Source organism: Falco punctatus (assembly GCF_963210335.1).
Source record: "Falco punctatus genome assembly, chromosome: 10".
NCBI classification, from domain to species: Eukaryota; Metazoa; Chordata; class Aves; order Falconiformes; family Falconidae; genus Falco; species Falco punctatus.
The window spans coordinates 6,213,485-6,241,333 of record NC_137590.1 but is presented as its reverse complement, the minus strand read 5'-3'; the positions used below and the strand labels follow the sequence as shown (position 1 = coordinate 6,241,333).

The 27,849-nt window shown below is 49.6% G+C and overlaps 1 protein-coding gene across 2 annotated transcripts; it reads left to right on the top strand.

Annotated features, from left to right (window-relative positions):
* Positions 1-1,107: 1,107 nt before the first annotated feature.
* Positions 1,108-27,045, top strand: HNF4A (hepatocyte nuclear factor 4 alpha; the record flags this gene model as incomplete). Of its 2 annotated transcripts, none has more annotated exons than XM_080406062.1 (10): positions 1,108-1,228; positions 4,894-5,068; positions 6,929-7,023; positions 9,494-9,600; positions 12,116-12,271; positions 15,630-15,717; positions 16,234-16,389; positions 16,674-16,910; positions 17,588-17,710; positions 18,380-27,045. In XM_080406062.1, the coding sequence occupies 10 exons, from the start codon at positions 1,108-1,110 to the stop codon at positions 18,520-18,522; spliced, it is 1,401 nt and encodes a 466-aa protein (XP_080262188.1). In that variant the 3' UTR covers positions 18,523-27,045. The 2 variants fall into 2 exon arrangements, with proteins under 2 accessions (XP_080262188.1, XP_080262189.1); XM_080406063.1 differs by having other exon boundaries at positions 17,588-17,714; positions 18,339-27,045.
* Between the last annotated feature and the right edge of the window lie 804 nt (positions 27,046-27,849).

The following is a 27,849-nucleotide window of genomic DNA, read 5'->3' as shown; positions in this document are numbered from 1 at the left end:
CAGCTCAGTCCTGTCTAAAGCAGAGGAGTGATGTGCCCAGGGGCAGCTGGGCAGGAGAGCACCCAGGTTAGCAAGCAGCAGAGCACAGGCACCTCTGCTGCTTGCTCCAGTCCCACCTGCTTGGCACCAGCATGGTCAGACCCAAGGTCTGGGTGAGGTGGCAGGACCACTGCTGGTGCCGGTGGCAGAGAACTAGTGACAGCTGCATCCACCGAAGGAAAAATCCTGCTGCAGAGTAAAGCCCTGCTGTGTTCTAAAATGCCTGTTGAAAATTCTAAGCCATGTCAGTCAAAACCCAAGGCTAGGGGGTGTCTGGCACAGGGTGGTTCCAGCGGTGGGACAGGAGCAGCCCCGGTGATGCCCAGGACACCCATGTCACCCTCCAGCCCCACTCACCATTTGGCTGCGGCTGCAAAGTGGGATCTGTTTATAGGGCATCCAGCCCCTGTAAAACTTGGTTTATAGGGAAGTAAAAGGAGTCATACGTCGTTACTTTGCATAGCAATGTGTAAATTGCCAGGCAGGCACTGACCTTCCCTGACAGGGAGGGAGAGAAAAGGAGAGGGGGTAGGAGGGATGGAGGGAGCAAAAGAATGGGAAAATGGGAGTGAAGGCAACCAGGAGTGGAGAGGGGAAGTCAACACCAGAAGTGAAGAGCACCCTTCATCTCCCAGCAGGGTTTTGTCCAAGTTTTCCATCCCAGGTACAATTAGGACCAACACCCGCACCTCAGCATCAAGGTCAATAGCCCGGGAAGGTGTTCCCTCATCAGTGAGTGCCTGCTCCCATGGTCCTGCCTGCACCCAGGAGCTGGGATCGACAAAGCACTTCGAGATTCAATAACAAACAGTCAACAAGAATGACTGCTGCTCCACCAAAAAAAAACAGCTTAGCAGCGTTCGGCAGTGGGTGAGATGATTAAAGATTAACCCCCTGCCTCCTGCCTCCACCCCTCTGGGGAGTATAGGCCTTGAAGCTCAGCAAATCCTTTCAGAGAAATATTTGAAATAAAAGACAACAGATAGGGGACGCAGCGAAGGCAGAGGGAGGCAGAAGGGCCAATAGCCTCAGACAAGGGAATCGGTACAATCTGGCTCGTGTTTGCTGATGATAATGCGCCTTTCCAAAGCCCTAATAGACATGGAGATGGCAGATTATAGCGCAGCACTGGACCCGGCATATACCACTCTGGAGTTTGAGAACATGCAGGTGCTGGCGATGGGCAACGGTAAGTCCCCTCCGTCTTCTCCCCTCCGCTGTGGTGGGATGAGCTGAGGGCTGCCGGAGGAGCAGTCCCTGGGGCAGCCACCGAAATGATCCTGGGGAGGGCTGGGGCATGGCAGGGGTGTCAGCAGGGGACTCCCAGCAGCTTGCTGGGGGGTTTCTGCTTCCCCCAGCGAAAAGTAGAGGTGGTGGAATATTGCTGTGCTCGGTGCAGGCAGGATAGTGCCCTGCAGCCCAGATATCTTGGGGACAGGCACACGCTAGGAGCTGGGTGCAATGAGAGGTCCCCACCAGAATTCAGCCCAGGGACCGGGGCTGGGGCTGAGCACAGGGAGGCGTCTCACATCCCCCAGACCCCAAAAAGAGAAAAGACTAGCCAAAAGTTTCCAAGTGAAATGCTGCTGATGGCTCACCAAACAGACAATCGAGCCTGTGGCAGCTGGAGTTCGGTTTTCCTGGAGCAGAAAGCCGTGTAGCACCTGGCAAGGGTGGAAACCACTACAAAAAAGCGATTCAGGCACTGCCCCCGCCGCTGTCCCGAGACCACAACCCTTTCCTGTGCAGTGCTGGGGTGTGGGGTGGCATCCCCTTCCCTGGGAGCATGGTGGAGCCCAGAGGCTCAGCCCCCAGGACAAGGGGCAAGGGGACCTGGCAAGGACAGGCGAGTGTTCCCATCCCCTCAGGAACTTAACCCACCAGGACTCACAACACCGGCCCACCAATTTGGGGGCCAACAAGTCCTGGTGATTAAATGCTCAGAGATAACAGGACATTCCTCTCCAAGTTCCCCCTGAAGTCTCTCTAAATAAGAGGTTAATGACTAAACTAAAGGACACCGCAGAAGGCGACCCCCGAGCCCTTTCCTCCTGCCTGCTGCGTCACTGAGTCTGCTGGGGCACCCCTGACGCAGGACGGCTGTGCTGGTGGGCTCTCGCCTCAGCCTGTGTGTGTCTTCCCCAGGTTATGGCTCTGCTCCATCATGGATGTGACACTGTGGTGCCAAAGGGGCTCTGCTGTGCAATAACCCCCCGCTGCCCTGGGTCTCAGCCCCTTCTCTGCTCCTGGGGGCTGCTCTGACCCACCCAGGGGTCTTGGTGCAGAAAGCAGCCCCTTTTGGCTCTGCCGATGTCCATCTGGACCCTCTGAGACAAGCCCAGGTCTTGCTCCCTCTCCATGCCCCTCTCCCACCCAGCATGCAGAAGCTTCTGCCCAGGGGGCTGTGACTCAGCCCCCCAGGACCGAGGGCTCCACAGGGCAGAGGGCACGGTAATTTTATATGACGAGATCAGACACAATATGAAATACGCCATGAGGGTGGATGAGTCAGCTGGGTCAGGCAGCACCAGCACCTCTCCTCCTCCTCTGCCCAGCTTCAGACCAGGGGCAGGTCTCCCGCCCAGGGCTGCTTCGGCTCTCCAGCAACTGCCTGTGCCCCTGCCTGCAAAACCTCCACCTCCTTTTCTGGCTGAGGACTGCAGGAGAGCTCAGCCCCTGCCCTGTGCAGCTCTGCAGCTCCAGCCCAGAGGCAGCTGCTCAGCAGTGACGATTTGCCACCGTCACAGACCAAATACATCCCATGTTCAGACAGGCTCGGGAACCTCTTGAGGAGCTCCGGTCCTAACACAAGTCTCAGCTTCAAGGTCTCAACGTCACATTTTTAGTTTCCTCCATTTCCCCTAACTCTAAATCAACCCCATTAAACCCACTTCACTGCAGCAGCCAGAAGCCCGTATTTCTGGCACTACCAAAAAAACAGTTGGAAAATTATCCATTAGGCAATAATTTCATTGTTGGCTGCTTATTAGTCTAAGATGTTGTAATTTCTTTGATAATGGTGCCAGTTTTTCCTGTTCTATGCTCATCTGATTACAGCATGACATACTGCTATAAAGGGATTTATCTGGGCTGTCACAGATACACAAGTAATGTGATTATAGGCAGATCAGCCCTTTGTCTCTCATCTAAGTCCTATGTTTAGCTGAAACTGGAAATCTAACTTTCCTTCTGGAATGACCTTCATCCAGCTGAGCCCTCGGGATGCGTTGGAAGGGAGGATGTTTTCAGAGGCAAGCTGCTTGTAGAGACAAGAGACAGCCCAAACGGGCCTGGGAGGAGCTCAGGGCTTTAGGAATGGAGAAAGGAGCTTTGCCCAGGCAGTGCTGCGTGCACACGGAAGTGCGGCTGTGTGACAGGGCATGCCAGGCAGGGATGCAGAGAGGCAGCAAACTGACTCAGGAAGAAACATAGGAGGGACACAAGGAATTAGACAGAAAGCAGGCAGCAAAATGTAAGCTGTTGCCAGAGCCAGCAAAAGGACTAGCTTACTGCTGGATCCATACCAGTTACTCCTGCCGAGGGATGGCACGAGTAGGCTGTGCAGTGCCTGCTGCAACACCCCTTCCCGTGCAAATTAAAAGCCAAAACTGTAGCCCTGCCCCAGGCAGCATTGCCTTAGCCACCCCCAGCACCCATGCTCCAGCTACCAAAAGGAGCCCTGCTGGGACCAGCCTTTTTATAGCACCCAGCTCCCTTTCTGCTGGGTGCCAAGTGGGAGCAGCTGTGACCATCCCAGGGAGAGTTAACCATGTCCCTGCCAAACCCAGAGACCAGGCACCAATAAACTCAAGTATTAAAATCTCAGCCAGTTTCTATGGCTTTGCAGATCCTGGGTATCATTTGCAACCAGGATTTCCACTGAGGCAGGGGAACATGCCTGTGCTGATACAGGAAAATGTACATGGGAGGGGACAATTAGATTAACTGAATTAAGGGCTGATCCCTTCAGCCTTGAGGTTTGTTTGGCTTGCTGGAGGGGTTTTAGTGTAGGCCTTGTATCGTTTTGAGCCTTTCAGATCTCCTTTCTTATAGAGGCTGCTGCAATTCCCTATGCTCCCAAAAGATCCTTGCAATTGCCAGCCCCGCTCGGTCTGTAAGGCCTGTAAAACGCATCAATCTCAGCTGTGGTGGTACCAGACTCTGGAAGATACCCAGCATACATCCTCCTCCATGCTATAGCACCCCCCTTTCTGAGTTAGCTTGATCAGTCCTTCCTTGCATGGGTAGTGTTTGCCCACACGAGTTTTCCAGCTGATGTCATTTGAGTTTGTTACATGCCTGAAGTCTTGTTCTCCTGAAGAACCACCATGCAGGCTGGAGCTCTGTGCCTGGCAGAAAGGCTCTCCAGCAAAGGGAGTCGGTCACCTCATTTCTCTAATAGTATCTGCTCAGGGGTGTCTCGGGCTCTTTCAGTGCTATAACACAAACCCCTCTCTAATAAATCAGCCCGTCACCCTGAGCTTTACCTCAGCTTTAACTTTGGACCAGCATTATCTCTGGCCACACTACTGCAGCCCCAAGTGTCTGCAAATCCCTGAGAAATTTTGGCTCTGCTCTGTGACTTCCACTTTGTCTGAGGCATCACTGGAGTCAGGCCTTTGGGAAGAGCTGTCTCACCCTGGCACACAGGGAGCTTTTGCACACTCAAAATGCATTGACTTAAGACATTCATAGCACCCACCACTTCTTACGCACCTTTCTGACTGGCCCCTGCTTCACAGCCTGGCTGCAGCTGGCTGGTTCCTCCAAAAATCAAGTCTCTTACTGGAAACTGAGTTAGGAAATGTTGGCTGTCTGTCTCACTGTCTTCTTCCTGTGTTCTTCCCCATGCAGACACGTCTCCATCAGAAGCAGCCAACCTCAACACTTCCAACAGCATCGGTGTGAGCGCACTGTGTGCCATTTGCGGGGACCGTGCCACGGGGAAGCATTACGGGGCTTCCAGCTGTGATGGCTGCAAAGGCTTCTTCAGGAGGAGTGTCCGGAAGAACCACATGTACTCCTGCAGGTAAGGACAGAGGGGACAGAGTCACATGGCTGAGACAAAACAGTCTGTAGGAGCTGAATGGCAAAGTCATCAAAGCGTAGCAGCATAGTTCTTCATCCTTCCTGTGTCCTCCACCCCCTTCCCTGACCTCACCCCCCCCAGCTGGAAAGGGTCAGAGACAGCTCTCACTCTGGGATTACCCTTCAGTGATCACCAGGGGAAGACCCTGGCAGGTCTTGCCCCATTCTTTAGGGGCCAAGCACACGTTCTTGCAAACGGACATGGCCAACTGTGGACACAGCCAGCAAGCAAGGTGATGCTGGGGGGAAGCCCTATTACAGGGGCTGAGCACCTCGCTACTCTGTGCTCTGAATGCAGCACAGACACCACTCACGCGCTGGGGGCACTTCGGTGGCCTCCCATCCTTCCTCCATCAAGAGATGGAAGTGTGTCTGCCATCTACCTAAAATGCTGTCACTGCCTGTTACATGACAAAGGACCATCTAAGGAGCAACAAGCTGGGCAGCGCAGTGTGCACATCTCTGAGGACGAGGCGCCCATGTTACTCCTGCAACTTGTGCACTGCACCTTGTGTCGTTGGTAGTAGCCCATGGCTCCCCATGCCACCAGTGGCTGTGACCTGCCTGCTCCCTGCTCTGAGCAGCCCACACAGAGGGAGTCGCAGAGGGAACCGAGGAATCCTCAGCTCAGTGTCTACATCACTCAGGCTTTTTGAGTGAGTTCCTCCTGATGGCCTGACAGCCACTTGAACAGCATGAAGAGCAACATGACTCTAAAATCTGAGTGACAGAAAGAAGCCCCAGGTTTATGAGTGCACGTGAAGCACATTATTACTTGCATCCCAGGTTTATTTAAGCTGGCTACCTATAGAGCCTCCTCCCCACAGCTCCAGTGGAAAAGCCAAGCCAGCATGCCCAGTTTTTTGGAGATGGGGGCTTTTATATAAGTGCTACAGAAATGCTTAAAAAGCTGGTTTCAGGCATCCATTTGGGCAAATCTTAGCTTGGGGCTTTAAAAAGCACAGTAGAAACAAGCCTTTTCAAAAGCTACCAAACTCAGCATGGCTGGGAGCCCTTTCCCAGCTCTGTAAGCCTTTGTCTTTACTTTGCAAGCTTGATCAATCCACAGTAAGTTAGAGCAAATTTGCAAGTGAAATTCATGCTGCAAACGGCCACCAGGCTTGTGCTGCATGCAAGAACCACGCATCAGTGTTTACCCTGCCATTGTGATGGATTTGGTGATGCAAGTGTGGAGGGAAGGAGCTGGTTGCTTCCCAAGTCCTCTCTGAAGCGCAGGTGGCTGCCGACCTGTTTGCACACCAGTGATGCTGCCCAGAGGTCAGAACCAACCTGCCTGGATCCCAGACACAGCCCTTGAGAGATACAGGGACTTAAACCCACTTCTTAACCCTGCTAGCTCAGGAACAACCTTCTACCCTTTTTTTATTCAGATTAAATGCATTCTTCTTCCCTTCTAACTGGGATCTAACTTACAACAGAGGCTACCAAGCTGGCTCTTACCCTCCTGGCTCACACTCTTAACTTCACTGCGGCTTGTTAGTCCATCACGAGCATCCTATGCCTAGTGGTTAGTAAGACCAGCAGCCTGAGCTCCTGCCTGCAACTGTCAGCTCTAGCCCGTCCTTATTGAACATCCAGAGGTAGAGCAGAGGGCTCTCCGAGATGTTCAGTGCAAAGAAACCTCAGGTTAAAACAAGCATGGAAATGGCACAGACCAGGGTTCCTTTCTCAGAGTGAGCCTTTGGGAACCTGAGCTGAGTGTACCTTGGAGCTTGGGGCTCTGTCTTCTCCTGCCTTCAGGCTCAGTCTTGCTGCTCCTTACAGCTCTCTTTCTTCCCAGGTTTAACAGGCAGTGTGTGGTAGACAAAGATAAAAGAAACCAGTGTCGATACTGCAGACTTAAGAAGTGCTTCCGAGCAGGAATGAAGAAGGAAGGTGAGTGATGGTGTGGCTTCCCCGTGCTCTCCCCAGCAGCAGTCACGCTGGCTGCATATGTTTGAGGAAGCCCTCACAGCCCAAGGCCAGTCCCTGCCATCACAGCCCTGTCCTCTGTCCATAGTGCTCTCCTGTGCCCAGATCCAGACCCTCACCACAGAGGGGTTTAGGGAGAATTTTGGCCTCTAGTCATGAGCCCTGCACGTGCCCAACCTGCCCACTCCCACCCATGCAAAGTCCTTGCAAGCAGCCATTGTCCCAACAGTTGAGGGCAAGGCAAGGGGGCCCTGTGTGCTCCCAGATTCAATTTCAGGGGCCTTTCTCAGGACATCTCACACAATGCCAGCAAAGACAACCCCATAAGAGTGCTGCAGGGCTGTGCTTGTGTCTCAGAACTGCCCGTGCTCATACAAATCACACCCAGACCTCTTCAGCCCACTCTCGCCCATGCTGACACACACATCATCTGTGCTCCCACACAGCTGGAGCATCCAAGCAGTTTGGGAATGCTTCTCAACATCAGTGAGAAGCAGAAACTTCAAAGAAAGCCTGGAAATTTGGAAACACTTTGGGAAAACTGCTCTAAGTGCTGTTGCCCCAGAGTCACCATGAAATCCATTGCTGGACAAGTGAGTCCAGCAAAGGTCCAACTGTCATTCTGTGCCTTTTTTTCCTAATGTGCATATAGGTTCTTGCTGCAGAGAGTTTAGTTTTATCTGACATATCAGCCACAGCAGAAAGGACTCAGAGCAAGGTGGAGCATTTTGGCTATTTAACCACATAAGAAATGAATAAATATATCCCCCTCCCCGGCCCTGCATAGCCCAGGCTCACCCCACCAGCTTCCCCGCCTCTCTGTCTCTGCAGCCTTTCCAGGTCCCCATGACTCAGACATGACAGGACAGGATTCACCCCTTGTTCAGCCCTGCTTGATTCTCAGGAGTATTCACAGTGGCAAGGAAACCTGGGGCTGCTGTGGTCCTGCTGGTGGCCCCACTGGTGGCCCTGTGGGTGGAGATACACACTGCCAGGAGCAGCCCAGAGGAGCTGCGTGGTACTCTGCAGAGATCACCCCATTGATGTCTGAAAAGGGGCAACTGGGAGGCATTTGGTCCTGTTGTCCCACGTACAGAAACTAAACCCTGTGCTCCCCCCAGTTCACACCCCCTCAAGTAGAAACTTGGGAGAAAAGGAGTCCTTGATGTCAACAGGGAAGTACCAGCAGTGTCTGGGTGGCTTCCCCGGGAACACCAGCCTGTGGAAACACCTCTGAGCAGGAACATTTATTCCCTATTAAAGGGGATGAGGTATCGCAAAGAACTTGGCTTGACTTTTCCCGAAGAACATAGGAATCCTCCTCACCCTGCAGCACCCGCTCATCCCATGCCCAGAGCTTTGCTGCTGTCTGTTAATATTCAATAGAAGTTACATTAGGTGCATGACCAGCTAATACTGAGCAAACATTTGGAAAACATCATGGCGTGACTGAACTCGGGGGCCTGCTACTGATAACAAGCAGCATAACCTTGAGAGCTCCTATTTACAGCCGCTGACTGCATGGCTTTTCTTCTGGCCCAGCCTCATTATTGCTTTTTATCAGGTGGATTTATACATTGAGAACGTATCAATCCAGAGAGCCACCAGCCTAAGGCAGGGACTGTTCTGTTTCCCCTGCCATCGATCAATAACTTATTTGAGCAGATGGCTTTGACTGGCATGGCTGTGGTGAGTTAGGGCCAGCCCACAGCCTCGTGGCAGGCCGAGACACAGATCCCCCCCCCTCAGCACTGCTGCTTCTGCTCTGGCTGCTGCCACCTCCAGACTCAAAGCCCAGGTCCTCAAGACTAGACCAAGCAGGGAGGCACATTGGGGTGACACCTGTCCTGAGACTCTCTTTACAGTAAGGTATGAGAGAGCTCTGTTGCTCTGGATAGGTAAGTAGGAACTGTTCTGCACTTCCTTCCCTATTGTAGCTTAGATGGAAGTTTTCCAATTGCACTTACCCAGTGCAAGAGCTTCCCAAATGGAGCTTACAGAAGTTATGTGGACAGACAAAGAAGCCGTGCAGATACTCAACTCGTCCATTCCACACATGGGCTTTGGGCTGTGTACGTGAGCATGACCGCAGTTTCAGACCCCATAGCTTGAAATGAAAAAACCCAGAGCCAGATCCTTTGAAAGGAAACTTTCCCATTGAATTCTACAGGCTTTGAACCAGATGTTTGGGTTATGAAATGACCCCATCCCAGGAAAGTCTAATAAACTGAATGTGAAAACAGAACCACCAGACATGGTCAGCTCTTGCAGCTCTTGCAGGCACCCTGTCACAAACCAGACACAGCTGCACCTCTGCCCTGCCAGGCAGGGAAGCTGGGAAACTGCAGTTAAGGGGAATGCCAAAAGTCTGTGCTAGTTTTTGATCTGCATTGCCGTGAACGACCTGCAGCTCAGCCAAAATACTCTCTTGCAGCTGTACAAAATGAACGGGACCGAATCAGCACCCGGCGATCAAGTTATGAAGACAGCAGCTTGCCCTCCATCAATGTCTTACTGCAGGCAGAAGTCCTGGCACAACAGGTACCTCTTCTTTCTTCTTTGGCAAATACAAAAGCATCAGGCACTACCTGGCTAGTAGAGCCAGTCAAGTATTTAATAGCCGAGTCTTCAAATTACCACCTCTTTTCTAAGTAACTTATCTGCCAGCTCAACACTAGGTTTTCAAAAGAATTTGTTACCTGAAACCATCCCTTTAATGCTCCATGGTCCAGAACTCGGTTGTAATAATATGCAATAATCTGTTCTGCTTTGATGGGACACATGAAGGCTGGAGAGCTGCTGGCAGAAAATAAGGTAGAATCATTGAAATCCAAGGAGCAGCGGCTGCCTAAGCCAGCTGAGGGGCTGGCCTTGCACAAGCAGCCTCCCCTCCCCACCGGCTGTTAGGAACTTTGGGTTCTGGCTTCCTGCAGTTTCACCAGGAATCAGTTTCATGCTCGTTTTATGCAGATATTCTTTCCAGTATTTGCTTGAAATTCTCCATTTCCACAAGTGTACTGCCAAGACTTGTTTCCTAGATAATTCATCTGAAAAGATGACTCTGATTTAAGAATCTGGATATTACAAACGGTGTACATCGGATCAGTACTCTCTGGGAGGACACAGGACAGGATGGGAGTGTACTGGCTGTAGGGAGGGCTTGTCTGTGGGAACAAGTGATGAGGATGGGGCTGTGCCAGAGGCAAAAGCTGCCTCCACCTCATGGGAGCTGTGGAGAGCAGCACTGCTTGTCCCAGGGAAAATGAAGAGGGGTTCGAGTTGGCAGTCTGTGTTCTTCCTTGCTTCAAGGGGCATATTACCCTGCAGGCTGCCCCAGGAGATGCTCCAGACAGGACATGCTGTGCCCTGGGCTCCATGCTATGGCTCAGGCTGTAAGGTCGGCTTCCCCAAGGGGAGGATATGCTAGAAGGGCCAAGAGCCAAAAAGCATACCTGACCTCGACCCATGTCTCACCTTGTCCTACGCAGGCCTTAATATATTTATATACCCTATAAAAATAACATTGGTGCTGCTCCTAGAGGTGTGAGATAATGGGGTCACCAGTCACCAGATCTCCAAGGGAAGGGCATTTCCTGCAGTGGCATCATGTGTAAGTCTGGAGCAGGGTCTGCTGATAAAAACTACAACCATCGACAAATCCAGGGGAGCTCCTGCTCTCCCACAGAGCACAGAGAGACTCATTAAACAAGGCAGGCTCCAGCACGGTAATTGGTAACTTTTATGTGCCTAGCTAATTAGAACAAGATACTGCTGAGGAGCTGCTTTCTCCAAGATCTCGGGTCACTCACTCAGAGGTCTTTATTTATTTGCTAAGCCTTCCGGGCCCTCTGATTAGGGTAATACATGGTGAGATTTTTACAATCTTATTTATTCAATAATAGCTCAAGAGCTGGAAAGCTTCCAGGTAACGCAACCTGAAGAAAAAAAAAATGCAGATGGCATTTGAATTCCATTTCCTTGGGGAGGCTGACAGGGTCCGAGCTGAAAATGCTGGCAGCAACAGGACAGGAAGAGCTGATGCTGTACAAGAGCAAAGAGGGCAGGCGGAGGGCAGTGATGGGGTTGAGTTAATTGCTTACAGAAGCATGAGGATAAAGTAGTGACTAAGGGCAAATTTTTAGATGAGCTGGGTGAGCAGCTATGCATGAGAACCGGGCAGGAGGTTGGGTGCCTGGTTTGGGGGAGATGTTCTTTCCAGCTGTGTGTGATGGTACTTGTGGAGTTATCAGACTTGTCCTTTGCAAACGAAATGGCCCCATTTGTCTCTGCAATCCGCCATGCAAAAAATATGATCGGTGTTGTGGGCATGTTTGCACATGTGCAGTTTTGCCAAAAGGGTCTAAAAGCTGCAGGGAGGGACGGACAGGGTGGGGGACAGGGAATGTTGTCTTTAAAGTCTGTCTTGAGCATTTCAAAGTGGGTAATTCAAATATTAACGACCTGGTGCTTAGAGAAAGCACTGTCAGGACTTGGAAAGCTACCTTCAGCAGAGACTTCTTGTGCTCACGCTGACGCAGACAGGAGAAGTAAAGCCTGCATGTCCCCTGTCAAAAGCAGACAAGGCAGGTCTGTCCAAGCACTAGCTCTGGAGCAGCGTGGAAGGGGGAGCAGTACCCTGCCCTTTGGTGGGACCAAGTAGCTTGCACAACAGCACTGGGTGGACATGTCCTTGCTACTGGTGAGGCTGACTGCTACATGAGCCCCTCTGTTCCCGCCTGGATCTTGACTGAGCACATTTGTTCAGTGGGAGGAAGATCTTAGCTTTAGAAACATTCCTTCTGTGCTTTCCAGTCTATTCAAGGCATGGCAGTTTACCAAGATGATCCACAGCTTCAGCTCTGAAGCATTGCATGTTCACAGATCCCCAGGTTCATCTCAATTTAAATTAGTTGTGCTGGGCCACATATTCTGGGAGTTGGGTGTGCAAGAGAAAAAAGTAATCATTGATGCTGGAATCTGCATCAACACAACCTATAAGCCTGGGATTTTCCTGTCTGTGGCACTGAAAGCTAAAGGATCTCTTCTCTCCTTCCAGATATCATCCCCAGTTCCTGTGATCAACGGAGACATCCGAGGGAAGAAGATTGCCAACATCTCCGATGTGTGTGAGTCCATGAAACAGCAGCTGCTGGTGCTGGTGGAGTGGGCCAAGTACATCCCTGCCTTCTGTGAGCTGCCCCTAGATGACCAGGCAAGTCCCCCCACCCACCCTACCTCGCTCTGCCCTGGCGAAGGCAGCGGGGAGCGAAGGACAGCCAGGCAGCTGAGACCTTCAAAGAAAATGCGTGTTGTCCACACTGTTATCCTGACTGCTGCAGCTGATTGGGAACGGCATCCATACAATGCCAGCACAGGCCATTTGCATGTGCAGCTAATCAGTCGATGAGCACAGTCATGATAACATTGAGCTCAAATTAAGTACATAATCAGGTGCGCATTTTGCATGGGTCATTCAGTCAATTATTTATTAATTATAGTTTGTACAGCACTTTGAAAACCTGAAGTGCTATACAAATGCTTAGGGTAATGAGACTTAGTAGGACAGATTTCTAGCCTAAGGTCTGCTTAAGACTTAAACACAATTCTGCCTATCTGCGTTTCTTTCTGCTTCTTGCCTGGGGACATGTTTGTAACTGTTCTCCTAGTGTGGAATTAATGAAACTAAACACTAGTTTGCTCCCAAGGCAATAAGAAAATCTCTTTTCAGGGTTAAACCCCAGGAATATATTTGCATTTAACACAAATTACTGTGTTGACATGTCACGTGTTGACACATGACACACTAAAATGACATTTGCTGTTTCCCTAACCAAGATAAGCACAGGGGGTTTGATATCTTCTATAAAACTGCACTGCAGGATCTCAGGCAGCCTCAAAGAGATACAGGGAGAAGTCTCCTGTGTAAGTCTAAATTTCAGAAGTCTGCAGCAAATGTTGCAGGACATGATGTGTGTCAGTCTTGAGCAACATGTGTGGATGGTAGGGAGGCTCCAGGAGGAAGGGATAACACTTCTGGCATAGTATAGCACGTCTGGCAGTGGCCAGCACAGATCCTGTCACAGGTAGGAAGGTATTTCCAGTCTGCCCAGTGTACACAAACCCAGTGTGTGTTCTCTTCATCTAGGATCAGTCTCCAGCCCTATTGACCTAGACATAACTTTTATATCATGAAGAAAAAGGATATCCAGAAAGTGAGAGTATCCAGCTGATCAAACCCCACTAAATCCTAAATCTGAGCTCTTCAGTAACCACTCAGCAGCACAGAGCCCCAGGGAATTCAATGCAATTCAATTAACACAGGAGGATATTTCCCTCTTTTCTATTATATGCAAGTGCTAAATTGTTTAAAATCATAAGAAATCTGTTAAACTACTAAGGCAAACACGACTTAAAAATTATGAAAACCAAAATGGACTCCAATGGCAAATGACATTTCCACAGCAAACAGGCTGCAGCCCAGCAGAGGCTTGGAGCAGCTCTGCATAATCCATTGCATCCTTGTGCCATTTGGAACAGAGGCATTAAACCTGGTTAGTAACTCTGCAAACTACAGCAATTTCTACATGAGCTCATTTTACAATTGTGGGGCTGCAAAATTTCTCAAAGAAAACAAAACCTAAAGATGACAGTCTGAACCCTGTCTTCCCACAGGGGAGAGAGGCTGCTCTCAGCATCCTCCACAGGCTCGTCTCGACTGAAATAGGTCTTCTGTTATGACCAGCCACCTCCCATCATAGGCAGTTCCCAATCGGTCCCAAGGGGCTCGAGAGGAAAGACTGTGCTGCACTGAAACTAATCAATTAATGCCATTCATGCTTTTGAAGGACAGTATGAGAACAGAGGCAGAAAATACTCAGGGGAGCGCAGGAGGAAGGACAGAAATGCCAGGGAACAGGAATGAACAAAGCTATGTGCAAGGCAGCTGCCCAAGGGGCATGGGAGCCAGTCAAGACATGTCCAGTGGGAACATTTCATGTTGGGAAACACTGTTACATTGCCATTAAAATGTTGCCTGGGAATGAATCCTCACTGCCAACATTTTTATAGGAAAGGTCATACCCAACCCCTCATTCTTCCTCTGCACCAAAATGTCAAAGTACTGGGTTTGGTGGGGCAAAGCAATTTAATTTCAAAGTTAAAGTTCTACTTTCTTGTGTTACAACTTTTATATTTATCCTAGTTCACAATGAAACGATGTATCTCAGGTTGATCACTGCAAGAACAAATACCAAATGAGATGGTTTTGCCTTGTTAAAGTAATTGACTTTAACCCTGCTCAAACGAGCAAATTTTAAGGAAATAAAAATGGTTGTTCCAAACTGAGCTTTCTTGAACTTGCATCAGGCAGGAAATTTCTACATGAGGGCTTTGCTGCCCCTTGAGACTTGTAGTTTTTCCATCCTCTTCAATGTCTCATTAGATAGGAAAACTCAGTTTTATGCATCTCTGGTAATTACAAGCAGCTTGGCTAACATATCCACCCATGTTTGGATAGTGATAGAAACAGGCTAGATTTTGGCATATAGATAAAAGTTCCCCAGTATCATGTGTGTGTAGCCTTTCTGCAAGGACCCTCCACTCTGTTTATTTTGCATAACATTTTTCTCCCTCTGCCAAAAAAAAAAAAATATCCCTCTGTCAGACACCAGCATCTTGTCTAATGAGAGCTCTCTTCTATGGGTGACACATGCTCCTGGCATTTGTTAGGGTAAGACTTCTCTTGGCTTTTTCAGATGCTGAGGGATAACACACTGGAAAAGGGGACTATTCCCATCAGGACACACTTTTCAGAATCTCTCCATTAATGTTTAATGATTGTTTTCTTCAGCAGAGGCTCCTGGCTGGGCATTAAGAAGCCTCTGTGTCAGGCTGTCCAATTGTTAACTTCTGTTTCTGCCTAAATCTCTGAAATTTTTAACTGAAGGAGGGCAAAAGATTCAGAACATTCTCAGGAGCCACTGGAGAGTGTAAAATGAAACACTTCAATCATTAACGTCAGGGCAGAAAAACATCCCTTTGGCTTCCCTGGCCCAAATTGCCCATTGCTGTGGAGGGAATAAATGGCCAGAGGGTGACCCCACCATCCAGGTGGATGTGGGTCCCCACAATGTGGGAAGTGGGCATGGCCCAGAGGGACAGCAACTGTCCACAGCAGTAGATCATACCTCTTCCCTCTTTCTAGGCTGGAGCATGGTCTCTCGTTCTGCGTTTGGTAGGAGTTGTCTTGTCTGCAAATGGGCCACAGTGAACATGTCCCACTGCTGGCGTGAGGTCCTGGGACAGTCTGGCATGGTCTTGCTCATGACATGTGCCATGAATACAGGATGTTTCAGGTGCTGCCTATTACCTAGGGGTTCTGATGGATTTATAGCTGTTCATGCACAGGAGAAAACCATTTTTTGACCTCTTTCTCTGACTGTGACTGGAGAGGGGCTCTCACTCCACATCCCTGAGTGCAGCACAGGAATGCTGGGCTTTCTTGCTTATGTGAAATCACAGCCTTGTCTCTGTCTCTGCATCACCCAAATAACTTTTCTCTTCTGTTGCAGGTAGCACTGCTGCGAGCACATGCAGGGGAACATCTGTTACTGGGAGCTGCCAAGAGGTCCATGGTGTTCAAGGACGTCTTGCTGCTAGGTAAAGAGTGCACTTCTGCTCCCAGCCCATCTGCTTCTGCGAAGGTTCCCTGCTGGGGTGAAGGACAGGGTGGTTCAGTGTTTGTGGACATCTTTTCGCAGGGTGGTAGCTTGACCTCTTCTGTATTTTAGCAAGCTTATCACAACCTTTGGGGGCAGCTAGGCCTGGCTGACGTTCATATCAAGGCCACATCATGTGGCAAAGTCGGGGGACTATAAACATTCACATTGGCCCCCCAGATTTGTGTAAGCAGGCTGTGGTGTGATTGAGAAAAAGGGTTTTGCTCCTTGGTCAGCTTTTCCTTGCTTGAGTGGCTCCTCTGTAAGGAGAGGCTGCTCTGGCAACACAGACCAGCATTTCTGGTGGGCTGAGCCAGGGAAGGGGCAGAAGGAGGAGCTTCTTAAGTCCACCCTCAAAATTATCTCAGCATTGGTTATCCAGGTTTTGAACTCTTTGTCACCCTTGATAAGTCTTGGGCAATGATAAGGTGGTGGTCTCTGTGCTGCTTGTCCAAAGGAAATGACCACATCATCCCACGGAACTGCCCCGAACTGGTGGAGGTGAACCGCGTGGCCATCCGCATCCTAGATGAGCTGGTCCTTCCCTTCCAGGAGCTGCAGATAGATGATAATGAATATGCCTGCTTGAAAGCCATCATCTTCTTCGACCCAGGTATGCTCCAGCTTGGTGAGGGTTACCATCAGAGGACTCTAGTCTAGGTTATGCCAACTAACGCTGGTCCTGCGTTGTGGAGATGTTGCCTGGTCTCCTCTCTGGGCCAAACTGTTCTGAGAAGGAGGGGAGAAGTCAGCCTAAGAAGGGAAAAAGTGCCCGTTACAGCAGATGATAGAGAATCAGAGGCAGCTCACCTCAGCCTGTGCCCAGACTTCATGCTGCTACTGAAGGGCAGCTCCCAGGGAGGCAGCCTGGATAGTTTGGTCTGTGGGTTGTTTCAGATGCCAAAGGACTGAGTGACCCCTCCAAGATCAAGCGGATGCGGTACCAGGTGCAGGTCAGCCTGGAGGACTACATCAATGACCGGCAGTATGACTCACGGGGCCGCTTCGGGGAGCTGCTGCTGCTGCTGCCTGTGCTACAGAGCATCACCTGGCAGATGATAGAGCAGATCCAGTTTGTCAAGCTCTTTGGTATGGCTAAGATTGACAACCTGCTGCAGGAGATGCTGCTGGGAGGTGAGTGCTTGATGTGCAAGGGGCCTCTCAGTGTTCCCTGATCACCCTCCCCTTGAGAACCTCCACAGCCGTAATTTCCTACCTGAAAAAGGTGGAGACAGCCCGTATGCAGGTCAGCCCTTGACTCACACAGAATCATCTCCCCCTATCAGTGGCTGTGGTAACAAAGGGTCCTCCATTTCTACCCACCTAAAGAGATGCATTAGCTGTGCATCTATTTACAAAGAGGCATCCCCAGTCCTCTGCATGCAGACAAGCTTTGCTATGCAATGCCCAAACTCCTCCAAGCCAGCCATTTCACTAATCCTCCTCCCTGTCAGAAGGGAGTCATCAAAACAAAAGGGTCTGAAAGCTCTGATTGAAAGTGTGTCCCAGATTTTCTAGTGGGAGCATTCAATGGGACATAACAAAATGAAAAGTTGTCACTGTGCTGTTCTTTATGTGGAGATGTGACTCAGGAGGAGAGGAATGTAATCTTGTATAGGAGGAAATGCAGACAGCAGGCAGGGATTAGTAAAACCAAGGCATCCATGGAGGAAGATGGGAAGGTGCGCTCCAATTACATATGCACAGGCTGATCATGCACAAAGCCTTGGACATTTTGGTGCAGTTGATCTGCCCATCTGAACTGTCGCCTTCTGCTGTTGTGGCAACTAATGTTATATGCACTTTTTTAGGCTCATCAAGTGAAACGCCACATGCTCACCACCCCCTGCACCCTCATTTGATCCAGGAGAACCTGGGAACAAATGTCATTGTGGCCAACACAATGCCTCCTCAGATGCACAATGGGCAGATGTGTGAGTATCACCAGAGAGGTGGAGAGCTCCCAGAAGAAACTGAGAGCTTTCCAGGGTGCCTGTTGAGGTAGTTTCTACCTCGCAAGGAAATTTCCATGCAAGACAGAGTCTCTGATAGTAAGTGTGTGAGAAATTCCTATGCAGAAAGGAGGGAAAGACAAACAGAGACGTGGGTTAGATTAGATTAGGCTAGACTAACTGATTCAACAAGATGTTCCTTGGCAGACTGTAACTTTTACATAGCCCTTAAGGTATGAATGATCCCACCCAGTGCCTACTGAAATCAGTGGAAAGGCTCCTCTTCCCCTGAATGGTTCAGACACATCTCACTTTCTCTCTGCAAAACCACAGAGACTCTGGTCCACCACACAGGGCCACCACTTGGGAATTTGAGCTGAGATGACCTCAGCTGACCAAAAAAGGAGCCAGTACAGGTCAAAATGGCAGCAGCTCCCCTCATTCAGTGTTCGCTATTGTGGTTTCTTCCAGGGCATCTAACTGTGCCTGTGTATCCGGGCTGCCTTGCTGCAAACACACAAGCCATTAGTAGCTATGGTTTTGCTACAGAGCCTCTGCCTTGCTTACATCTGAACCCCGCATGACTGAGAACAGATCCCAGTGCTGTCAGATCCACGAGGCCCTCTTCTAATTTGGTTTCTCTCTCTGTAGCTACTCCAGAAACTCCACAGCCATCTCCACCTGCAGGGTCAGGACCAGAGCAATACAAGCTGCTGCCCGGAGCCATTGCAACCGTGGCAAAACAGCCCACCTCCATCCCGCAGCCCACCATCACGAAACAGGAGGTCATCTAGCAATCTGCAGACCATCTGGCCTCGTTTAGAAGACTGCGTGGGAGAAAAGCTCGAACTGACTCTGTCACTGTGAAAAGAGAAGCCATTCAGAGGTCCTTGGGTGCAAACACACAGACTGGCTTATTGGATTAGCCCACAACCACCACACAAGCTGTCTTCCTGCAGCTACAGACGGTGTGCGCCATGAGCAGCCCCAAGTCCCAGAACTAAGGTTGAAGCATTACTGAAACCCTCAGTCCTTGTATGAAGGGCCAGATTTCTGCCTCCCTCTGTGGGGAGGTTGCAGTGACTGGCTGGGGACAGCGCAGCTGACTGCTCCCTCATTGCCACCTCTCAGCGTTGGTTCAGCACACACCAGACCCCAAGAACAAGCAACTCTCTGTGCTGTGTGAATGGAAGGCTTTCCTCCTGCAGCCATGCCAGCTTCCCAGACAGCCCCCAGCCCAGCCAGACTTGATGGAGATGGAAGCTCCCCCAGGAGCACTGCAGCAGGTGAAGCACACAGGTTTTGCCCAGGCAGCACTGGCAGAACCACTCCTCAGCCTTGGCTAGTCCCAGATCTTTGCATGGTGTCTCCACCCAGCACACTAACCCTCCCAGCCAGGTCTAACAAATCTTTTCAGCTGATACTGGGGCAAAGTCTGGCCCACCAGGATTCTCCACTGTTTGGATCCTTCTGCCTTTTGATGGGTTTTGTTACCTCTGTGCCATGACTGCCCTCCTTCCACAAGGCTCAGAGAGGCAACCACTGCCAAATCCTCCCCTTATACCAATTACTGCCTCCTCGCTACCTGGACTGGGAAGCTGGGGGACCATGGGATTCAGGAGATTTCAGCTAATGGGATGAGGTCACCCCCATACAGCCTAGCGATGGGCAGCACTGCCCAAAATATCACTGGCCCTGCTACTGCTTCTCAGCGGTTAGAAGAAGACCACTGGATGCCTATTTGGTAGGAAGGGGGGAGAAGGTCATATGAAGTGGAAAGACCTGTTAGGGTAAGAAGAGCCTGAGGCTCACAGATTAGACCAAGGTCTTGGGCTGCCCAAGTGCAGGGAGCATTGTGACCCAGGATCTCAGTTCAGACCCATCTTTAATGCTAAGATATGCCATATAATCTTCTGTCCAGTCCCGTGTCACTCCTTCAGCTTAGAGTGGCTGATAACAGATTTATAGGTCTTCATAACATGGTAAGAATTTGTTACGGCTCCTTCAGGCCTCAGAGGGTTTGAGGGCAGCAACCTAAAAATGACAATGTTTTGAGTCCTGCAGAGAAGGATGACAGAGGTCTAGGAAAGATGCTGTCTCGCCCAAGCCCCTTGGGTCTGCCCTAGCCTTGGGTCAGCACTCACCTGCTCTGCTCCCTCCCTCCCACAGTCCCTGTCTCTCTGTGCCTGCCCGTGCCAAAACCCTGCAGATCTGACCTTTGTTTTACAGCTGAAACCAGGAAAGGAGCCCTCCGATGCCCAGTGCTTGCCTCTCTGGTTGCCAGCAGGGCTGGAGCTCACAGAGCCCTTCATGACTTCAGGCCTGAGTCATTTTTGGCAACGCAAGGCAGTATCAGCTCTAACTAACCGTAGACTATGTGGGGTGCTGGCCTCTCGGTAAGATGAAATTGTTGGAACCATGGCTGCCAAGAGGTCCCTGGCGGGCACAAATCTGAGCCAGCCCAGCCAGAGGAGCTGCAGGTCTGTCCCTTGATTTCCAATGCAAAAATGAAACACTGACGCTGATGGTGTCAGAAGTATTGTGTTGTTTCTTAATGCTGGTGGCATCGTACCAAGTAATTTATTACAATGATGAATCCAATCATTTTCTGTAAATTATTTTGTAAATCACATTGATTATTTATAATTGGGAGATTAAATGCAAAAAACCCATAATAACCCGTTTGTCTTTTCCAACTGCAGCAACCTTTTTTCCTGTATGTAGGCATACTCTGTGGGGAATCCTTTCTGGTCCGTTTGCACCAAGCATTCCTTGATATTGTATATTAATTTTTGCTGGTTACTGCCTTCCAATGGAAACAGAGGAATATTTCTTCACTAGAGTTTGTATTCATAAAAAAAAATAAATGCAAAAATATTTTTTAACTTTTCCCAGACAGATGGATTTCTTTCTTCTGGGAGGATTTATTTTAAATCAAGGGGCTCACCTCCCTGTTGGTCTGAGCACAATGTATATGTGTATTGAGGAAAAAGCCCAAACAAGTGTTTGACGCTGTCGCCAGCTGTCACTATTTCCTGGCAAGCCTAATGTTAGCTGTCTGTCCTGAAGCCACATGTGCTGGAATCATAAGATTGAATGACAATCTCCATTTTCATTAAAAGAAAAACAAACATGAAGAATAAATATTTGCTTTCATGATTCCAGGGAGCTTAAAGACTTGAAGTAACCACACTCTGAAAGCCAAGCAAAGGAAGCCAAAATATGTTATTAGCATTTAGAATATGTTCATTTTTAAGTCCCTCTTGTATTTCAAAGGTAATTTCTAGCACTTTGGGGTGACGATTCCGCTCTGGTTCACACACAGCCATCCAACTGCTGGCAGCAGGTGCAGCCAAAGGCAGGCTGAGCCTAGGGGGCACAGTAAGATGATAATGTGAAAGTCAATTTGTCCCTGGTTGTAAAAGTGAAGAAATACACTGACAATTAGAGAAGGCTCTTAATGACCTGCTCTTCTGATCATGGGAGCCTGCTCTCAGCTGTAGCCTGCCCAGGAAGATAACAAGCAGAGAGGAGAGAGGTCTAGATGGCTGTAAAGATTAGGTATCTGGGGAGGAACATCACCCAGCATTTTCAAGCTCTGATCTGCAGGAGATGCCCCTCACGTTCCCCCATCTCCCACCCCCGGTGTGAAATGAGGTGGGCAGTCTCATCCCAGGCACGAGGGATGAGAAGCAGCCTGATTTTCCATCCCACTTGCACACCCAGTGGCCTCCCAGTGACAGTTATGCTGGTAAAAACTGTCAGCATGGATGAGAGGCAGAGATGAGATTCAGAGTGCACCTGAAGACCATGGGGAGACAGCGTTTAGAATCTGCCTCCACTCTGGGACCAAGGACCCAGGAGAATAGGACAGACCTCAGATAACATGCCCTCAATATGTGTGCACCCATAATGACCTAGAGCCCCAATGCCATCACTTAATGCCTGAACAAGGTCAGCAAAGGCAGTTGGAGGACATGCATTATCTCAGCGCACACACAACTACTACATGGTTAGTCCAGTCAAGCGAAGGAAAAGGAGTTAGCTCCTTCTCTTTAACGTGGAATAAAAGGACTCATCTGCCAGCCACGGGAACCCTGTGACCCATGGTTGGTTTCACCTAGGTATATGCCCTAAAAAATCCATAGATGTAATATCAAATCTTTGAAGCAATAAATTCTCCTGGATTCCTTCCCATGAACTGCTCTATCAAGGTTGCCCTTCACCTGGTTAATCTTAAATCAGTGCAATACTTACAGGACGTTTCTTATTGCTGGATTCAGCTCACTTGGAAAAACCCCCAAAACTGCCCCAGAGACAACCTTACCCTTAACTGGCATCCTCAATCCCAACCCTCACCCTTTTTGTCACTCCAGCCTGGAATCACCCTGAGACACTGGTCTTACCACTCTTGCCGCTGTGTTTTACCCTGCTAGGCTCTCTGGAGCCCACAAGCAATGTCCCATGTCACCTGAGATGGCTGCTGTGAGGACAGCTAGTATTGGCTTTAAAGACACAACTTCTCTACATTGTTCCGGGACACAAGAGATTTTTACTGTCCTCTTCTGTGCTTGCAACCTAGACTAAGGATGATTTCCTGGAGAGCAGTATCTCCAGCTGCAAAATCTTTTCACGATGTCCAAAGATCTGTGAAAGTGGTATTTTTAGGTCCTCTGGCTACTATGAAATGCATTCTTTTCATATTCCTTATATAACCTTCATCTGAAATAGCCAACAGACTCTGGAGCCTTTTCCACGGCTTTCATATCTCAGTGAGAGAAAAAAAGAAAAGAATGGCAAACGAGTTTTATGGCCTGCATATCATCTCTGACAAAAGCAACTATTGCTGCTATTAAACTTGCAAGTGCACACACAGGCACAGATAGTCATGAACAAGAGGCAGCAGGGACAGCTCAGCAACGTGGCACTGCTGAGCCAGGCAGTTCTCTGTGCCAGGCTGGCCAGTTCCCTCAAGGCTGGGTGCAAATATCACCAACTAATTGGGGAATTCAGGCAACACACTGCACAACCCCTTTCCATTCAGAGAGGCTGGAGGAACAAGGATAAGGTGTGGGTATGTTTAAAATCCCTCTCCCCATTCCTAATTAAGGTGTGACCCTGATAATCATAAACACACCTAGCACCTGAAAAATTGCCAGCCAGGCCAATAAAAATGGCAATATACTGTCAGCTTTGTTAGGTGTGGAGTGAGCAGGAGAGCTCGGCACAGACAAGACTGTAGTCACGTCCTTCAGTTCAGTGTCTTGTGTAAGAAAGAAGCAGCTGCTGGACCCCAGCTCCAAACATTATGCGCCCAGTTCAAGCCCAGGGGGAGAAGAGCTCTGAGTCTAACCTGGGTCTTGGGAAGGAAGGTGGTTTAGGAAGTGTATTTCTAAGGTTTACTCTGGCTTTGGACCTGGAGTGATACCAGGCCTGCCTGACTGGCTGCTTCATCAGCTTTCAGAGGCCTGAGGACACCCCTAACTTGGGAAATCAGTCGCAGAAGAAGATATGGGTTACACAAACCACTGGGCTCTGCAAAGCCATGCGCCATTTCAGTCCCTTGCATCTGGCAGCTCTGCCTGGCTGGGCCCTGCAGTCCCTTGAGACCGTATGGACACATGAAGATCAGGGAGCCCTTCTGAGCCTGGGGGACCCCACGCCAGATGACTCTGGTCTTGGGTTGTGATTCTGTACCTCCTCCTAGAAACTGCTATGGGTGTGATAAGCAGTGCAAGAGCTGCCTGAGGGACATGCCTGGATGGACACCCATAGCAGAAAGCTTGTGAGGCGGACAGGAATTCCTCACTGCAGCTGCCAACGCAGGTGTTAGCACTGCCTGGAACATGACATGTTCCCCCTCACTGACAGGAAAATCATTACAATAAAGTAACTCAATAATACACTTCTCTATTCCTCTCCAGGACTCTCCAAAACCTCACTGTACCTTAAAAATACCCATTAATTAATTCTGTTGGTGGATTAGCATTACCATTAACCACTAACATGGAGCGCACTGTCTCATGCATATCTTAGGATCCACTCAGAGCTGATCTGTAGAGGATACAAAGCCTTAAAGGTCCACCTAAACAGACGTGGAGGTCCCCAGCTTATGCACCAGTTAAGAGGCAAGCAAATGAGAAAAAAATCTCGAGTCAGAAGCAGCAAAGAGAAACCGTAGCGCCAGACCCAGAATCGCTGACTCTGGACTACAGCACTTCTTGCACAAAGGACAACCTTTGGGATCCTCACTTCTGAGTGGTTTTTAGCCCTCTCTTAAAATTACCTTAAGGTGCGGGATTAGAGTAGCATCTTCTCACCTGGGAGAGCAGGCTGGAGACCTGCTGTACTGCATGCCCATGGAGGAGGCAGTGGAGACAGCTCCAGCACTGCAGGCTCTTACATTTCCATTGAAATCCTACTATTTGCTGCATGCAGCTCCTCTCCTCTCCTCACAGCCCGCCATGCAGCTGTATTCCTTCATCCCAAGGGTGTACAAGCATCTGAGATACTGCTTAGGGCTTAATCCAGCACCAAGCCCTGCTTCACTCCTTCCCACTGATATAAGGGCTTGTGAGGGACACCAGGTTGAAAGCCCCAAGAGCAAAATCAACCAGTCCAACCGAGGAAGCAGCAGCGCTTCCCTCATTCTGCCCCTGGAAAGTAATCCTACATCTTTTACCAACCAGGTTCCTCCAGGAGCAAACCCAAGTGCCTCCACTGCTCTAACACACTCAGCAGCACTGCAGCCATTGCCATGAAGGGGCTGACAAGGAGCACAGGTCTCTGAGCAGCAACCTCACAGCCCCCTGCATGGGCTAATCCTGCCGGGGACCCACCCTACCACAGACATAGCTGCTTTCCTTCCAGTGTGCCAGGGCACCACAAAACACCATGAAAGACTGGGAAAATACTGTCTCAGTTCAGAGTAAATTGGAGGCTGGTCTAGATGACCTTTAAAGGTCCCTTCCAACCCAAACTATTTTATGATTCTATGAAATTAAACTACAGAAATCCTGTAATATTTAAAACATTCAGAGGTCCTGCCAAGTACATTCCTCGCCAAGCTTTTGCAAAAACATTGCTTGTCTTGAAGCTAGCAAAGCCAAGGTGAGGGGAAATCTTCTCTCAAAGCCTGGGCTTGGTACAGCTACGTGTCTGTGTCACACCACACACTTGGCTTCCTGGTGGTCTAACTGCACGTTAGCACAACTTTATATGGTTGGGTGGGGGCTGCCTGCCTGCCTGCCTGCCTGCCTACAGCTGCTTTGGCAGCAGATGCTACAGATTTGTGTACATTTGCGTATTAGTGCCTGTTTCCATAGTTTTGCATGTGGGTCTGGCCTGCTGTATGTGTGGGGAGAGCATGTGCAGAGCAGGGGCAGTGCTCTGCAGCACAGCATCTGCTTCTCACTGCTGAGGTTGTCATCTGTGAGATCCCCTCCTCACACCACAACGTGCAGGGTGAGACCAGGCATGGAAGCCTGTCCTGGAGGATGTATGCTTCCAGGCTTTGAGACCATGAATACTTCTGGCAATCTGGGGCATGTTTTCTTAGTCACTTCACCTTTTGAGCACAAAGGAATAGTAGTTGGATTGTATCACAGCCAAGCACCCCGTGGAGCAGGTTTACACCACTCTGGCATAGCCTTGCCTGGTGCAATTAGTAGGGGCTGCCACTACCCTACAGCCCTTTCCGCGCTGCCGGACTGGTGCGATAGACAAAGCTGGGACTTGAGATACAACACGGCCCCACGCGTGGCCAGACCTCACCCAGCACTATGGAACTAGTGGCTCTCTGCTGTCATGTGGAGCCACTCAAAAGGGAACCCAGAGGTTCCACCTGCACCCCTCAGACCAGAGACCCTCTCGGCTTGAACTGCACATAGATTATCTTTATTACAGGACTGTTATGTTTGCACAGTTTAGTGATTTAATATCAGTTTAAAGCCTGCTCTGTGAGCAATGCTGTTTGAAGTCATGCTCTCTTTTCAGCCTCAGCTTGCCAAGACTGTAAAATGTTTATTGCTGATGGTGGAAAAGCTTGAAGAAGCCAAGATAACTTTCCCAGGCTGGGTATTAAGACTGTTTGGGTAAGTAAATGAGTGAAGAGTATTACATGGACTTCATTAAATATCAACCAACACCAACAGCCATTCATTTATAACATAACGGCAGGGCGCAGGAGCACCCAGGAGCAGAGCTAAGAAAGGTATGAATCACATGTGGTAGGAGAGAGGAACATGAGAAGGGCTGGATTCCCCATGGGGCTCCAGGTGTGGCTCCCAAGGTCAGGCAACACAACTCCTGACTGAAGCTCCTGCAAATAGTGTAAATATGGAGCTGATGAAGTGGCAGAGTTGGTGAGGTTCATCTTTTGGTTGGGGAGGGTTGCATGCATGTGGTCCAGTATGGCCTTCTCCCTCCTGCTGCTGTGGGTAAGGTCAACACTCTCCAGCTAGGGGAGGATGGTCAGTGCCTGGATGTTTGTTTTCAGTTTTTACCTCTTACTTCCTTATAGACAGGTTCTGCCTTTACTGGTTACTAGTCACAGGATGCCAACACCAGGTAGAGTTAATTACAGAAACTCTTACTACAGTTCCTGTGATTTCATGTGGCAGTACTTTAAAACTCCCCCTACAACTTGGCTTGCTGCTTGAACCCCTCATTTCCATTCACCATCCACTGCTCTCCTTGAGTTCAACATTCCCCATTACACGGAAAACGGAGGTAGGGTAGTTACTTCATTTGGGGACCATACCCAAATTATATTTCACATCCAGTTCTTCGCTATGCAGTATTCTCACTTTTACTTTCCTTCCTTATTCTCTCTTACCTGCCTAAGGCTCTTGCTCTTTTTTTAGTATCCTTTCTCATATGTTTCTCAATGTGATTGCTACCAATTCTCACTTGTTTCCTGCCCTTCTTGCTCTCAAAACAGAGCTTCCTTCACACATCACTCCTTTCAAACATCCCTGCCTACTCCTAACACCCTGTTACAGCAGCTATTAACCAGTCAGGTCTGGAACTGCCACATCCCTGCTAAATTTTCCTCCCTTGTTTGACAGGTGCAAATTCCAACCAAATTTTGCAACCTGTAGCATAAATTCCTGTTTGCAGCTCCAGTATTTCCCAGCTATTTGGTGTTTTGAAGCCTTTTCTCAGATTAGCCCTGCCTCCTTGCTAATTTCAACAATTAGCTGGATCAGGTGCACCCAGGAACCTCCTTCAGCTGCGAGGCCACAGACCCATTTCCCCAACATGCACCTTCTCCCTCCCAACTGTGTCTGCAGCTGCCAGCTTCAGGCTCTTACCTCTGCCCTGGGACTCCAGGTCCCACTGAGTGGTTTCTCTGCTCATGCTGTGCATTTCTGTGCCCAGGAGCTGTACACATGGAAACAGGAGCAATGTAAGGTCTCTTGTTCTCCTGAGGTCCCCTCCAACCTCATTTATCCAAGCTACTGGAAAAGGCATGAAGCAACATCAAAGGCAGGTCTAATTCCCACAGATCCAAACTGGTCCCAGCTTAGGGCACCAGCTTGCCAGGCTGCACCCAGCTCTGAGCTGGCTGGGCCCAAAGCAGGAGTGGACTGGAACATCAGCGTGGGGCTGGATCAACGTACTCCTCTGAAACGTGTCTCCGCAGGTAAGCGCCTGTGGTACACTCAATTTGTTTCCATGCTGGCATATCTCTTTCCAGACATGGTGTCACTGAAACATTTTCCACTTTGTATAAGGGTGAAATCTTGGAAGAGAAATAAATCAGAGCTGTATCTCAGATGCTGCCGAAGGGACTTGCTTCCTGCTGTGGGTTCCTGGGATTCCCGCTCTTTGTTCATCTTTGACTCCCTCTCCTGGCTGAAAACGCGCAGGCAAGAGGAAAGATTTCACCGAGCTGACTGGGACCTTCCAGCACGGGGACCGTCCCCAGTAGGACGCTGAGCCTGTTTTGCAACCAAATGCATCCATTGATCGGTGGGGTTACGCATCATTCTTCCCGCTCCCCAGGACTCCCTGCTGAGCCATTTTTGCTGAACCATTTTTATTCCAGCAAGCTCGGCAGCGTCCATCTTTTTTATTACAAATTCCATGCAGACAGGTCAGGCATCACCATCCAAACT